The sequence below is a fragment of the Ovis aries genome, chromosome 7, assembly GCF_016772045.2.
Source record: "Ovis aries strain OAR_USU_Benz2616 breed Rambouillet chromosome 7, ARS-UI_Ramb_v3.0, whole genome shotgun sequence".
Lineage (NCBI taxonomy): Eukaryota > Metazoa > Chordata > Mammalia > Artiodactyla > Bovidae > Ovis > Ovis aries.
The window spans coordinates 83,125,573-83,141,906 of record NC_056060.1 but is presented as its reverse complement, the minus strand read 5'-3'; the positions used below and the strand labels follow the sequence as shown (position 1 = coordinate 83,141,906).

Here is a 16,334-nt window from a genome sequence, read left to right as displayed (position 1 = left end):
ATATGGGTTCGATCCCTGGGTTGGAAAGATCTTTTGGAGAAGGGAGTAATCCTAATCCCACTCCAGTTTTCTTGCCTGGGAAACCCATCAACAGAGGAGCCTGGAGAGCTACAGTCCATGGGGTTGCAAAAGACTCAGACAGGATTTAGCAACTCAATAACAAACAAACAACAATTCATCCATTAGTTTCAGTTCAGTTCAGTTCAGTCGCTCAGTCATGTCCGACTCTTTGCGACCCCATGAATCGCAGCACACCAGGTCTCCTGTCCATCACCAACTCCCGGAGTTCACTCAGACGCGTCCATCAAGTCAGTGATGCCATTCAGCCATCTCACCCTCGGTCGTCCCCTTCTCCTGCTGCCCCCAATCCCTCTCAGCATCAAAGTCTTTTCCAATGAGTCAACTCTTCGCATGAGGTGGCCAAAGTACTGGAGCTTTAGCTTTAGCATCATTCCTTCCAAAGAAATCCCAGCATTGATCTCCTTCAGAATGGACTGGTTGAATCTCCCTGCAGTCCAAGGGACTCTCAAGAGTCTTCTCCAACACCACAGTTCAAAAGCATCAATTCTTTGGTGCTCAGCCTTTTCACAGTCTAACTCTCACATCCATACATGACTACTGGAAAAACCATAGCCTTGACTAGACGGACCTTAGTCGGCAAAGTAATGTCTCTGCTTTTGAATATGCTATTAGTTTAAGCAATCCAAAAAAAAAAAAAGACAGCTTGGTGTCATTCTTGTGATCTCTTTTTCTATCCCATCATCAAACTCTGCTGCTCTACTTTGGAATGTATCCTGCATCTGACCACTTTTCATCACCTGCATTGTTAGCACCCTACTCTGTGAGGTGATATCTCGTTGCAGTTTTGATTTGCATTGATGAGCGGTGTTGAGCATCTTTTCATATGCCTGTTAGCCATCGATACACCATCTTTGGAAAAATATCTGTTCAGGTCTTCTGACCATTTTTAAATTGTTTTGTTCTTTTTGATATTTAGTTGTATGGGTTGTTTATTATTTTAGATATAATCCCCTTGTTGGTCATATCATTTGCAAATATTTTACCCTGTTCAGTAGGTTGTCTTTTTGTTTTGTTGATGGTTTCCTTTGTGTAAAACCTGTTAAGTTTACTTAGGTGCCATTTGCTTCTTTTTTGCTCTTATTTCTTTTGCCTTAGGGGACTGATAAAAAAAAATGTTGCTATGATTCATGTCAAAGAGTGTTCTGCCTATACTTTCTTGTAGGAGTTTTATGGTTTTAAGTCCTTCATTTAGGTTTTTAATCTCTCTTTGCTTTATTTTTGAATATGGTATGAGAAAATATTCTAATTCCATTGTTTTACACGTAGAGAAACGCTGGGCTGGAAGAAGCACAAGTTGGAATGAAGATTGCCGGGAGAAATATCAATAACCTCAGATATGCAGATGACACCACCCTTATGGCAGAAAGTGAAGAGGAACTAAAAAGCCTCTTGATGAAAGTGAAAGAGGAGAGTGAAAAAGTTGGCTTAAAGCTCAACATTCAGAAAACGAAGATCATGGCATCTGGTCCCATCACTTCATGGGAAATAGATGGGGAAACAGTGGAAACAGCGTCAGACTTTATTTTTTTGGGCTCCAAAATCACTGCAGATGGTGACTGCAGCCATGAAATTAAAAGACGCTTACTCCTTGGAAGAAAAGTTATGATCAACCTAGATAGCATATTAAAAAGCAGAGACATTACTTTGCCAACAAAGGTCCGTCTAGTCAAGGCTGTGGTTTTCCCAGTGGTCATGTATGGATGTGAGAGTTGGACTGTGAAGAAAGCTGAGCACTGAAGAATTGATGGTTTTGAACTGTGGTGTTGGAGAAGACTCTTGAGAGTCCCCTGGACAGCAAGGAGGTCCAACCAGTCCATTCTGAAGATCAGCCTTAGGTGTTCTTTGGAAGAAATGATGCTAAAGCTGAAACTCCAGTACTTTGGCCACCTCATGTGAAGAGCTGACTCATTGAAAAAGACTCTGAGGTGGGAGGGATTGGGGGCAGGAGGAGAAGGGGACGACAGAGGATGAGATGGCTGAATGGCATCACTGACTCGATGGACGTGAGTCTGAGTGAACTCCGGGAGTTGGTGATGGACAGGGAGGCCTGGCATGCTGTGATTCATGGGGTCGCAAAGAGTCAGACACGACTGAGCGACTGAACAGATGGACATGTAGCTATCCAGTTTTTCCAGCACAACTTGTTGAAGAGACTATGATTTTGCCATTGCATATTCTTTGTCATAGGTTAATTGCTTCCTTCATAGGTTAACTGACCAAAGGTGTATGGATTTATTTTGGGGCTTCCTATTCAGTTCCGTTGATCTATGTACTTGTTTTTGTGCCAGTACCATGCTGCTTTGATGACTATAACTTGGTAATATAGTCTGAAGATAGGGTGCATAATACTTCCAACTTTGTTCTCTCTCTCTCTCTTTTTTTTTTTTCCTCGAGATTGTTTTGGCAGTTTGGGACGTGTTGTATTTCCATATGAATTTTAGGATTTATTTTACTTCTATGAAAAATATCATGGGTATTTTAATAGGGATTGCAGTACATCTCTAGATTGCTTTGGGTTCTATGGCCATTTTAACTATTAATTCTTTCAATCCAAGAACTCAATATTTCTTTTTTTTTTTTGTAGTCTTCAGTTTTCTTCATCAGTGTTTTATAATTTTTAGAGTATAGGTGCTTCATTTCCTTGGTTAAATGTTAAAGGATCCTCTCTAAGTAGAAAAGAAGATTCATTAGGAAAGGGAAAATCTCACTAAGAAAGGAAAACGTGTAGTAAGAGTTGAAGATTTACCACTTAAAGAAGCTGGTAAGAAGATTCAAAGACAAAAAAGCAACTATAGCAACAATAAACAGTTAAGGGTAACATGAAAATGTAAAATCTGACATCAAAAACACAATATGTAGGTAAGGGGAAGAAAAAATGCAGATGTTTTAGAATGTGTTTGAACTTAAAGGACTAAATGATTACTAGTTCAAAACAAGTAGATATAGATATAGGTCATCATATATGAAACCCATGGTAACCACAAATAAAAAACCTACAATAGACACACGAAAATTAAAAGCCACACAGGCACACTACTAAAGAACATCATCAGCTATGCTTCTCCTTGCTAACTATGACAAAATGGAAGAGGAAGAGGTGAGCTAAAGAACGAACTGCTAAGTAGGAAGCAACCAGGGCTTGCCAGATATAACAATAATACTGTTTCTTCTTGCAACTTCTCTAGATGGTAAATTACTCCGTAATTAAGACAGGAATTCAGAACAAAGTCAAACCCAGGCTGGATCTGTGTGAAAGACTCTGTTAAGAAAAGATTCAAGGTAGTGCTTCATAAAACATTTCAGAATGGCAAAACGTCCTCTAAAGATTTTAAGGTGTACCTAGCATATCCTGTCTATTAAATAATAGAATTTATGGGAACCTTAAGGATGTTTGCCTGCAGCATCATCCCAAGGACCTCCAGATAGAGAAGTTCCTGTCTCAAACAGATTTGCAGTGGTGTATTATCTAGGAAAGTGAAACCCACTAATAATTTTCAGAAAACCTGCTTAATTCTTAAGAGAATTGTTCTGGTGGAAGCAGAGTCTGAACTAAAAGAGAGTATATGAAGTATACTAAAAGAGAGAATATAAGAAGAGCCGAATCATTGGAAGAGACCCTGAGGAGGGAAAGATTGAGGGCAGGAGGAGATGGGGGCAACAGAGGATGAAATGGTTGGATGGCATCACCAACTCAATGGACATGAGTTTGAGTAAGCTCCGGGAGATGGTGAAGGACAGGGAGACCTGGTGTACTGCAGTCCACGGCTTCACCAAAAGTCAGACATGACTTAGCAACTGAACAAAAGACAGAGCAAAATAAAAAGAGACGGATGTCTCATCCATTTTGTCCAGGAAACAGTTCCAGGAGGGTTTTTCCGCTCATTTAGGAGCTACAGAGAACAACTCACAGTGTATAAATTGAGCAGCAATGGAAGAATTGGCAACATGTTCTCAGCTGGGTTTCAGAATGGCTAGGGGCTGTTATGTGCCTCCCACATTCCTCATTTTTGAACAGGAATGTCTAAGAATTATACTATCACCACCGTATCCTGATGTGTGTGTATGTACAGTTAACTTCCTTATTTAGTTCATAGGTCTTCAGATTGAGAAGATGCTTAAGGAGCTATACCCAAGGAACTATACCTGAGGAGCTTCATCTGTATCTGAGCCTGATATAATTGATGCAGTCTTGGACTTTGAGCCTGAGCATGGTGCTGTACTGGAATGAGACTCTGGTGGGAAGGGGGGGTCCTTAAAGGAGGGATGGGTGTATTTTACATGTAGGAGGAATGTGTATAGTGTGGCTTAGAAGGCAGATTTTAAAAGGTGATTACAGTGTTTCCCATTCCACATGCTTTTCTAGAGTACGCACTCTCCTTTTGAGAGGTAGACTACTATGTTCTTAAAGTTTGTGGGTCTTTGTGATTGTCTTGACCAGTGAAAGTGTAAGTCACTCAGTCGTGTCTGACTCTTTGTGACCCCATGGACTGTAGCCCGCCAGGCTCCTCTGTCCGTGGAATTCTCCAGGCAAGAATACTGGAATAGGTAGCCATTCCCTTCTCCAGGGTATCTTCCCAACCCAGAGATTGAACCCAGGTCTACTCCACTGCAGGCAGATACTTTACCACCTGAGCCATCAGGGAAGCCCACCTTGACCAATAGTGTATGGCAGGAGTGATACTATGTAGCTTCCAAGACTAGGTCAAAGACAAGGCCATGCAATTCGGCCTTGCTATGCTGCGATGCTCACTCTTGGAAGCCAGCCAAATTAGCCACTGTAAAGGCCCACATGGAGAGAACGGAGACCCTGTGAACCCACAGCCCTGCCCAAGATCTTAGCTGACAGCCAATACCAACTTCCCTGCCTGGTGAGTGACAAAAATAGAATGGTCAATGTTTTAAGCTACTGTGTTTTAGGGTAGTTTGTTACAAGCAATAGATAACTGAAATACACCCCAAATATAGTTACATAAAACAATACTTTGTTCATAGATCCAGAATTTGGACAGTGCTTGACTGGGACAACTCTCCTCTGCTTCAGGATATCTAAGGCCTTCACTGGGAAGATTCAATGGCTAGGGCTAGGATCATCTAGAGGTTTGTTCACTCACGTATCTAGTACCTGAGCTGAGATGACTCGCAGGCTGAGTTCATTTGGGATGATCACAGGAAAGTGCTTACAGTTGGCTTCTCTGTGTATTTGGGGCTTCCTCACAGCATCACAGCCTCAAGTTTGTCAAGCTTCATCAGGTGGTTCAGCCCTCCAAGAGCAAGTGTTCCCAGCAAACAAGGTGAAATCATCATGGCCTTTATGACCAAAGTCACAAAGCCTCGGTTCAGCCCTACTGTACTAACTGAAGCAGTCAGAAACCCATCCATATTGAGGGGAGAGGGCGTAGATCTCCCGCCTGTTGGTGCCAGAAGTAGCAAGAATAAATGTTACGAACAATTTTTCTGGGACTTCCCTGGTGATCCAGCCCTTAAGAGTACACCTTCCAGTGCAGGGAACACAGGTTTGATCCCTAGTCAGGGAACTAGGATCCCATATGCCACGGGGCCTCTAAGCCCATGTACTGTAACTACTGAGCCTACACGCCACAACTAGAAAGAAGACCACGTGGTACAAGTCAGAGCCTGCATGCTGCAACTAAGACCCAATATAGCCAAATAAATAAATATTTTTTAAGAACCAACTTTTCTGTGATATGTTAAATATGATTTTCTTTAACTGACTTGAAGTTAATGGGTGTTATGTCCCCTCAAAACTCAAATGTTGACATCTGAAACCTCAGTGTAATGGTATTTGAAGGTAGGGCTTTTAGGAGTTTGTCAGGTTCAAATGAGGCCCCCATGATGGGATTAGTGTCCTTATGAAACGAGGAAGAGAAACCAGAGGTGGTTTCTCCTCTCCCTGCCAGGTGAGGAGACAGGGAGAAGGTAGGTGTCTCTAGGCCAGAAGAGGCCCCCACCAGGAACTGAATCTGCCAGAACCTTGATCCTGGACTTCTCAGACTGCACAACTGTGAGAAATGTGTGTTGTTTAAGCCACTCTATCTATGGTATTTTGTTAGAGAAGCCTGAGCTAAGACATAGTCCTTCCAGACTATGTGGTTGATGTCATTGTCAGTTTTAGAAAATTCACAACCATTATCTCTTCAAATATACCTACATAATGCTTTATAGCTTTGTTGTCAGGGAAAGTGATGATGCCTCTAAGAATGTCACTATATGAGTTTCCAAAGTTTGTTCTTAGACCCAGGAAGCAAGAAGGAAAATAGGTCATAGTCCTGCTCCTTTGTATCAGAGTTTTGACTAAACTGTTCCAGAGCCAGATGCTCCCCTTCTTACCATCACTCCTCCTCCCAGGGGATTCTTCTCTAATCTCTATGAGAAAAAGGTCAGTCTGGCTATCCTTCTATCAACACCTTTGTGTATATTTTAGCCAGTGAAAATTCTTCTGTCAGCGGTAGTTGAACCAGTAGCAAATGCTGAATGGTTGTTCTCTCCCAATGATGGAAAAAGTAACCTAGCATTTGTTCAGCTTTCAATTTCATCTGTGCCTCCAAGTGTTAACTAAAAACACCTAGATGAAAACACAAATTTTAATAGTGGGGATACTTTTTACTGTTTTGTATACTTTTAATCCAGTCTTCTACAAGAGGTATGTGTTACATTAGAAAAATTCATTACAAAATGAAACTCCAAAAAGTTTCCTACATCATTAATAACAATGACAAGAATTTAATGTTACCCAGGGGACAAATGATTCAGATAAGATTATTAAACACTAGAATCCAACCTTGAATCTCTCTCTCCTGTCAGTAACAGAGCAGTGCATTACAATTTGGGGGAAGGTCCAAGGTGTTTGGTGAAGAAGGTTAGAATTTGCTTCCACGCATCTACCTGGGCCTTAGAATGGGCCCTGGGCTCCCCACCCCACATTACGGGTTTGTCCAATAATTTGTGCAAAGAAGCTGGGCACATGGGGAAATAAGGAGGCTCAATGCAGTGCCCAGTCCCAGGATAAGAGATGATCCGGGGTTTTTCCTTTCCATGGGCCTGTAACCGTTCAGAGGCTATCTGGGCATAAAGCTCACTCCTCCAGTTATGGTCATCCTGACCAACAATGAAGAGGATGGGCCCCTGGGCCTTCTCTATTGGAATCATGCAGGGGTTCTCACATCCCCCTATAATATCATTCCTTATATCCACAATGTCTAGGAGGCCTGAGAAAGCTACCTTCATTCGCCTCAGGTCATGGCCCAGTGGTGGAATGCCGCTGTTCTCTTTGTAGTATATAGCTTTGTTTCCATTGAATCCAGATCCATTGATGGACACTGTGGCTGATACATTCTTCAAAAATGAGGCCATGGAGAGACAAATATCAGCCCCTAAAGAAATGCCCAGAAGGCCAATGCCTGGGCCTTTTATCTGGAAGAAAAGAAGAGACAAAAGTGAAAAACCTACCCCAGAGAAAAACATTTTTCTAAATGCAACTAGAGAAGCTGCTAGCTTTGACTTGTGAACTGCTCAAAAGACACTCAACCTCAGCTGACAGAGGAGATTCTTTCCTTGTAAAGACTATCTTCCTGGACACGTGGCAAACAAATCTTAAAAACTCACCTCACTGGCAAATTTGGGAACTGGTTGCAAACTTCCAGAGAGTCATGCACTAGAGAATGCTGAGTCATGGAGCCTGTTGAGTTCAGAGCCTCACTCAGGTGGAACTATAACATCAATGTTCTTGGGTATCTAACTTGTGAAAGCAAAGTCTGTCCCAAGAAGTAAATCATTACCAGACCACATCTAAATATATACTGAAAAATGGTTAGCTTTATAGAAACAAAGTAAGACTTCAAAGTCCAATTAAGTAGTTCTTAGCTTCTGAAATGGGTGGACAAGTTTCTATCAAGTCTGAGAACATATTCTGCTATCAGAAATATAAAGATTAAAAAGCATGCAAAGCTAAAAAAATAAGAAACTCCACTTGAAGAAATTTTAATATTACTACATAATTCCCTGAAATAAAATCTCACATGAACTTTACAATGAAGTTAGCAACTTTAATCCATCTGACAGAGAAAGTGGAGTAGGTACCTAAAACCAAGGAAGTCTTCAAAAGAAATGTCTGTGAAAGTAGAAGAGTAAAGCAGCATCAATGCACTTGGCATAGGAGAGCGCAAAGTGACACCCTCTCTGCAGGTTCTAGAGACAATGATAAAGGACATTAGGAGAACCTGGGTGTGTTGAAGCATGTAGCACAGGGCTTCTTCAAAGTAGTCCAGGTCTATGGTATCGATTATCTCGGGGAGATCTTCAAAGCTACAATAAGCTAGAGCCAATGTGGCAAAGCCATGGCCAGCCAGAAGGCTGGCCCGATATTCCAACAGGCCTCCTTCAAAACCGCGGATGTCAACGATCCCTGGGAAAGGTCCAGATCCTAAAGAAGGCAATATTATAAAGAGAATGTATTACATAATTTATTAAATAATTTGCTTTCCTTTCAGAAATCTTTCTAAAGTAGTTAGTGGGTGCCTGTGAATCAGAGGAAAGAAAAGAACTCTCTGAGTCATTATTGAACAATACAAATTCCAAATTATCTCCAAGGTATACCTGGAGAATCTTCAATTGTAAAGGAGGGTAACAGAGTCTAATGCTATATCATGGAAGGAGGATTTTAGACAGTTGATTTGCAGTGTTCTTTTATAGGATTGGGCACAGAATTGAGAATCAAAACGAAGGTTTCAAAAGCAAATCAAAACCCTTGGTTATACCTTTGGTTCAGAGTCTGCTTAGAGGAAAGAAAAAGAGAGATCCTGTGAGGCTTTAGGTGAGGAAGGCCGTGAAGTCTAGAAAGTGATCTGTGGTGGACAGGAGCATGAAACAGTGGGTAAGGGGCCCAGTGTACGCAGGACACTCAAGAAGAGTGAGGAGGCACGAGCTTCCGCGGCTGTCATCATATTGTGTAAGACCATCATACTGTGTCAGAGCTGAAGGTCATAGAAATCTGTAGTTATTCATAGCAAAGTGAACCTACAGACCCCACCCAGGCCTTTTTTTTTTTTTTTTTTCTTTTAATCTACACAATAACAGTATCCACCTCTTTGGGATACAGAGGTTAAATGAGATAATGCAAGCAAGCCGCATAGCAGAGTGCAGAACAAATCAAAAGCCTCCATTGTGAATGTGAGGTCACGGATTTAGTCAACATCCTCTTCTCTGACCCTGATCCCAAGCCACCCTTCCCGGGAAGCAGTATCACAAACCAAGACGGCCTACAGCACACGCTCGCCAGGCCCCAGCACCCCAGGCTCACCTGGCGGCAGGAAGAGCGTGGCGCGCACCCGGCCCGCGCGCACCGGCTCGCGCCGCACCCCGGGCGCTAGGAAGTCGCGCTCGTGCACCGTCCGGCCCAGAAGCCGCTCGGCCTCGGGTTCGTGACCGTCGAGCACCTCCAGCTCCACGGCGAAGGGCGTCTGCACATCCCGCTTCAGAAATCGCCAAAAAGGCTTCTCGGGCTCCAGAGCCCAGAAGAGCCCCATGGGCTCGAGCCCCGCGAAGCTGCCGCCCAGCGCGGGCGCGCGCTCCAGGTCCAGCAGGCCGGCGGCGTCGGCGCAGTAGCGCGCGTGGGCCCTGAAGAGCGCGCCCTTCTCGTCGCGCAGGGACGCGCGCAGCGTGACCGGCTGCCCCGGCGCCAGTCCGCGCACGGTGATGCGCACGGGCTCGTCCCAGCGGCAGCGGCCGGCCGGCTCCAGCGTCACTGTCGCCGCCATCTCGGGCCCACAGCCGCAGTCTGGATCCTGAGCTTGAAAGCGCGGGCGGCTACTGCAGTTTTTGCCTCAGGCCGGGTGGAGGGCGCTCGGACGTCCGAGGGTGTCGGGCGTCGCCTGGAGCCGAGAGAAATCTGTAGCTGAGCCGCCTCTGGAGGCGTCCCTTTAGGTCTCGGACCCCTGCTCGTTGGAGGTAAAAGCACCGGGTCTTTCTTCTGGCCCAGGGCGGGGCTCACAGGGATTTTCTGCTGTCTATAATGTGGAGTGGACCCCGCCCCGCCCACGCCTCTTTTCTGCCTCAGACATCCCTCGCTTGTTGGAGTGAAGCGTGTTGGATATGGATTCGTAGTGAAACCGGAGCTGAATGCCTTTAATGCCTTTAGAATTCCAAGAATACTAGTCTCTCCCAATTTTTTCTAGAAGTTTTAATGAGTTATACACATACACGCACACACACACAAAACCGTGCATAAATCCTAAGTGTATATTTCAATGTATTTCGTAACCCGAACGTACTTGGGCAACCAAGCTCAAGGGTCTAGAAACATCATTGCCAGCACCCCAGTAGCACTTTCCCTTGCCCAACGTACTCTATCCTGAGTCCAACAAAACGCGTTCAGTTCAGTCGCTCAGTCATGTCCGATTCTTTGCGACCCCATGAATCGCAGCACGACAGGCCTCCCTGTCCATCACCAACTCCTGGAGTTTACTCAAACTCACGTCCATCGAGTTAGTGATGCCATCCAGCCATCTTATCCTCTGTCGTCCCCTCCTCCTGCCCCCAATCCCTCCCAGCATCAGGGTCTTTTCCAGTGAGTCAACTCTTCTCATGAGGTGGCCAAAGTATTGGAGTTTCAGCTTTAGCATCAGTCCTTCCAATGAACAAAACGGGTTAGTTTTTCCCAACTCTGTATTTTACGGTGATGAATCCTCCAGTGTGCCGTTTTTATTGTCTACTTTGGCTCAACATTACATTTGTGAGCTTCATAGCTGTTTTTGAGTGTAGTTGTAGATTGTTCTTTATCTCTGCCAAATAGTATTTTGTTTTGTGATCATAAAAGTATTGGTCGAATATTACTGACTATAGGCTTTTGTTAGTTCCCAGTTTGGGACTCCTGGGTATAGTGCTCTGAATATTCAAGACTATATCTTTTGATTGACATGTATGTGCCTTTCAGTGGAGTGAATACCTGGGAGTGGTATTGCTGTATCATAGAGAATGAGAATGTTCAGCCTTCGTAGATACTAAATGTCAGCCTTTTGAATGTGATCCTAGAAGCAGTGTAGGTATAATGTTTAAGGATACCCAGCATTTTGCATATAGTATAGTAATAGCTACTCTTCAGCGATGTCCCATCTATTTTACATACACAATTTAACAAGTCCATAAAACACTGGGAATAATTTTCAAATATTGGAAAGGAGAAACGTGAGGCTTGGCAAATGTAAAACTGCTAAGGATTAGCCTCTAATAACTGTCAGAACCTTGACCAGCTCCAATGTGGAACTCAACAGTGAGCAGCAGCATTGCAGTAAAATATAATTAAAGTTCTAGCTCTGGCTTCATCACTGACTAGTTCTGTGGATTCAAATAAGTTTATATCTTTTGGGGTTTAAGAGTTCTTGCATGTAGCATGATGGAAGTCTGCTATAAGGGGATCCAAGGTGACAGTGTGTGTGAAACTCTTAGAAGAAGACTAGGAAGCAAAATTCATGCTTCATTTTGTAATAGAGATTGAGCATGTGTGTTTTTTTTCTCATGGCCTCCAGATATTTGCTATAGGTTTGCATACTGCTTTTCAAATTCTTTTTAAAGGACAAAAATTTTTTTCCCAAAGCATACATAAGCAAGGGCTTCCCCAGTGGCTCAGCTGGTAAAGAATCTGCCTGCAGTGCGGGAAACCCTGATTGGATTCCTGGGTCAGGAAGTAACCCTGGAGAAGGCTACTCACTCCAGTATTCTTCAGCTTCCCTGGTGGCTCAGACCGTAAAGAATCCGCCAGCAATGCAGGAGACATGGGTTAGATCTCTGGTTTGGGTAGCTTCCCCGGAGGAAGGCATGACAACCCACTCCGGTATTCTTGTCTGGAGAATCCCCATGGACAGAGAAGCCTGGCAGGCTACTGTCCATGGGGTCACAAAGAGTCGGACATGAGTGAGTGACTAAGCACATATGTAATGACAAGTTTACAGTGGTAAATGATGAGTCTCTTCTCTGTCCTTTTGCCACTTTCCCCCAAAGATGAATGCATCCATCTAGATTTTGATTAATATTTAAAGTAGGTAAATATATGGGAGTGTAAACACATTATGGTACTAGTCTTTTTCTGTTCTTTGGTTTTTAAAATTAAAAACATGTTACATATTTTTTGTATTATTGTCTCTCTTCAACCACTTTGCTTAATATAAATTTTAATTTAAAAAATATTAATAGGCTTTATTTTTAAATATATCTGATATATTCCAAATAGGAAAAGGCTGTATATTGTCACCCTGCTTATTTAACTTATATGCAGAGTACATCATGAGAAACACTAGACTGGAAGAAACACAAGCTGGAATCAAGATTGCCAGGAGAAATATCAATAACCTCAGATATGCAGATGACACCACCCTTATGGCAGAAAGTGAAGAGGAACTAAAAAGCCTCTTGATGAAAGTGAAAGAGGAGAGCGAAAAAGTTGGCTTAAAGCTCAACATTCAGAAAACGAAGATCATGGCATCTGGTCCCATCACTTCATGGGAAATAGATGGGGAAACGGTAGAAACAGTGTCAGACTTTATTTTTGGGGGCTCCAAAATCACTGCAGATGGTGACTGCAGCCATGAAATTAAAAGATGCTTACTCCTTGGAAGAAAAGTTATGACCAACCTAGATAGTATATTCAAAAGCAGAGACATTACTTGGCCGACTAAGGTCCGTCTAGTCAAGCTATGGTTTTTCCTGTGGTCATGTATGGATGTGAGATTTGGACTGTGAAGAAGGCTGAGCACCGAAGAATTGATGCTTTTGAACTGTGGTGTTGGAGAAGACTCTTGAGAGTCCCTTGGACTGCAAGGAGATCCAACCAGTCCATTCTGAAGGAGATCAAACCTGGGATTTCTTTGGAAGGAATGATGCTAAAGCTGAAGCTCCAGTACTTTGGCCATCTCATGCGAAGAGTTGACTCATTGGAAAAGACTCTGATGCTGGGAGGGATTGGGGGCAGGAGGAGAAGGGGATGACCAAGGATGAGATGGTTGGGTGGCATCACGGACTCGATGGACGTGAGTCTGAGTGAACTCCAGGAGTTGGTGATGGACAGGGAGGCCTGGTGTGCTGCGATTCATGGGGTTGCAAAGGGTCAGACACGACTGAGCGACTGAACTGAACTGATAATATTTATTTTTGCTTCAGTTTTCTTTTATTTTCTATTTGTATGGCATGCCTTTTTCATCTCTTTCAGTCTGTGTGTCTCTTTAGATCTGAAGTGAACCTCTTGTCGGGAACCTCTAGATGGGTCTTGTTTTTTTACCCATTCAGCTACTCTCTGTCTTCTGATTGAAGTATTTAATCTGCTTACATTTAAAGTAATTATTGAGGGAATTCCCCAGTGGTGCTGTTTTTAGGATTTGGTGCTTTTTTACTGGTGTGGCCCCAGGTTTGATCTGTGATAAGGAAAGTAAGATCCTGCAAACATAGTGCTGTCAGGAAAACAAAAATGAAGTAATGTTAATAGGTGTGAACTTATTGTAATTTTATTGGCCACATTCTCATTATTTTTGTAGTTCTTTTTTGTTTCTTCTTTGTTTCTCTCTTCCCTTGTGGCTTGATGACTATATTTAGTCTTATATTTAGATTCCTTTCTTTCCTGTTTGTTATGTAATTCTGTTTGTGCTGGCCAAGAGGTTTATTTATGGATATATATTTGATTATTTTAAGTTTTGATCTCTTAATGTCGGACACATTTTAACCACCCTGCATTTCTACCCTCACCACCCCACCAAACCATTTACTGTTTGTGACATCATATTTTACATCCTTTTATGTATATCTTAACCTATTTATTGTGGATATAGATGATTTGGTTACTTTGTCTTTTAACCTTGCTTTGTAAATGGTTGAACTATACTACCTTTTTTGTGCCTTTACCAATGAGATTTTTTTTTTCATACTTTTAATATTTCTAGTTGTGGCCTATTCTTTTCTACTTAGAGAATTTTTTAAAGCATTTCTTCTCAGGTAGTTTAGTGATACTGAACTGTTTTTAGTTTTTGCTTATCTTTAAAATTCTTTATCTGTCCTTCAAATCTGAGTGATAGCCTTCCTGAGTACAGTGTTGTTGGTTGTAGATTTTTTCCTTTCATCATTTAAAATATATCATGCTGTTCCCTTCTTATCTGCTGTGCTTGGTCATTCAGTCGTGTTGGCTCTTTGCAACCCCATAGACTGTAGCCCACCAGGCTCCTCTGCCCATGGGATTTCCCAGATAATAATACTAGAATGCGTTGCCATTCCCTTCTCCAGGGGATCTTCACAACCCAGGGATCAAACCCACATCTACCTGGGTCTCCTGCATTTTGGGTAGATTCTTTACTGTCTGAGCTACCAGGTAAGCCATTTCTGCTGAAAAGTCAGCTGGCAGTTAAAAAAATTTTTTTTTTGTATCTTTATTTTTGTCTGCTCCGGATCTTCTGTTGCTGCTTGTGTGGGCTTTTTTAGTTGCAGTGTGCAGGCTTCTTATTGTGGTGGCTTCTCTTGTTGGGGAGCACAGGTTCTAGGGAACATAGGCTTCACTAGTTGTGGCTCAGGGGCTTAGTTACCCCTTGGCATGTGACATCTTCCTGAATCAGGGATCAAAGTCATGTTCCCTGCATTGGTAGGTGGATTCTTTACCACTGGACCACCAGGGAAGTTCCTCAGCTGAAATTTTTATGGGAATTCTTATGTATTTTTCTAGTTGCTTTTCTCTTGCTGCGTTTTACCATTGAATTGAAAGAGTTCTTTATATATTCTAGGCCCAAGTGTCTAACATATATGTGATTTGGAAATATTTCTTACCATTGTGTGAGATGTCTTTTCAATTTTTTAATGGTATTGTCAGGGGAGTGTGTAATTTCCTCGGTTCTGTGTCGTCACAACAAAAATTTGAAGTGACGGACGTTAAAGCCCTTGGACAGAACATATCTCAGCTCTCGGACAGACTGTGTCACAGCTCTCAGACAGATCAATGTTACAGCTCCGTATTACAGGTCAGTTTTATTTAGAAAATAAAAGGAAAATACATCCTCGAGGCGTGAGGGCATGCTGACCCAAAAGACCCGAAGAGAAGAGAGAGAGAGTGTGTGCTCAGGGAGAGAGACCCCTGGCACTTTGGCTCCTCTTTTTATATGTTTTTCCCTCCCCCTGGGCCTGCCCTGTGTAAACTGGGCTAGCCAGGAGTGCTGTTTGTTCTACCTGAGGTCCTCACTCTGGTCCTTGGACCTTCTCCCCGCCCCCCCGCCCCCCCAACCCCCGCCCCCACCGTGGGCTTTTCCCTTCCTCGTCTTTTAGCCACCGTCCTTCTGGACTCCTTTTTCATATGCTAACTACCTAACAGTATCCTTTGGTGCATAAAGGTTTTCAAATTTGATGTCCAGTTCATGTATTTTTTCTGTTTTTGCTTATGCTTTGATGTCAAACCATTATCTAATCCAGAGTTACAAAGATTTGCTTCTATATCTTCTTCAAAGAATTCTATAATTTGAGCTCTTACATTTACCCCTTTAATCAATTTTGAGTTCATTCTTGTGTTTGCTGTGAGGTAGGATTGAAATTCATTCTTTTCATATGGATATTCTATTGTGTCAACACAATTTGTTGAAAAGACCATTCTTTCTCTCTTGAATTTTCTTGTCAAAAATCAATTGACTGTAAGTGTGGTAAATGTCAGGATTTATTTTTGGAATCTCATTTTTATTCCATTGATCTTTTTGTCTATTCTTCTGCATGTACCACATTGTTTTAATTCGTGTTGCTTTCTAGCAAGTTTTAAAATTGGTCATTGTGAGTTTTCCAGTTTTATTATTCTTTGTCAAGATTATGGGTTTCTTGAGTTTCCATAGGAATTTTCAGATCAACTTACCAGTCTCTGCAAAGAAACTTGCTGGAATTTTGATGGAGGTTAGATTGAATCTGTAGATCAGTTTGCAGTATGTTAGTTTGCCAGAGCTGCTCAGTCGTGTCTGACTCTTTGCAACCCCATGGACTCTAACCCACCAGGATCCTCTGTCCCTGGCGTTTTCCCAGCAAGAGTACTGGAGTGAGTTGCTATGCCCTCCTCCAGGAGATCTTCCTGATCCACTATTGAACCGGAGTCTCCTACACTGACGGGCAGATTCTTTACCATTGAGCCACCGGGAAGCCTTCCAGTGGCCAAGAATAAAAGCCAGGCTCTTGTTTATTCGTATTAATTCTTCAGTACACCATTGGAAAATTTTAACGACTTTCTATTCACGTCTGTA

General features: G+C 42.7%; 1 protein-coding gene and 1 long non-coding RNA gene across 3 annotated transcripts in view; one reads left to right on the top strand and one right to left on the bottom strand.

Annotated features, from left to right (window-relative positions):
* Positions 1–6,669: 6,669 nt before the first annotated feature.
* LOC106990150 (peroxisomal succinyl-coenzyme A thioesterase-like) lies at positions 6,670–10,068 on the bottom strand. The gene is made up of 3 exons (XM_015097176.4): positions 9,398–10,068; positions 8,319–8,521; positions 6,670–7,512 (listed from the first exon to the last, which is right to left on the bottom strand). Exons 1-3 carry the CDS (start codon positions 9,852–9,854, stop codon positions 6,919–6,921), a joined length of 1,254 nt encoding a protein of 417 aa, XP_014952662.2. The 5' UTR covers positions 9,855–10,068; the 3' UTR covers positions 6,670–6,918.
* LOC132660080 (uncharacterized) overlaps positions 9,835–16,334 on the top strand; it is a 54,033-nt gene continuing 47,533 nt past the window's right edge. For both annotated transcript variants that reach the window (XR_009601294.1, XR_009601293.1), the window contains exon 1: positions 9,835–10,044. This is a non-coding gene — a long non-coding RNA (uncharacterized LOC132660080). The remainder of the gene's footprint in view (positions 10,045–16,334) is intronic.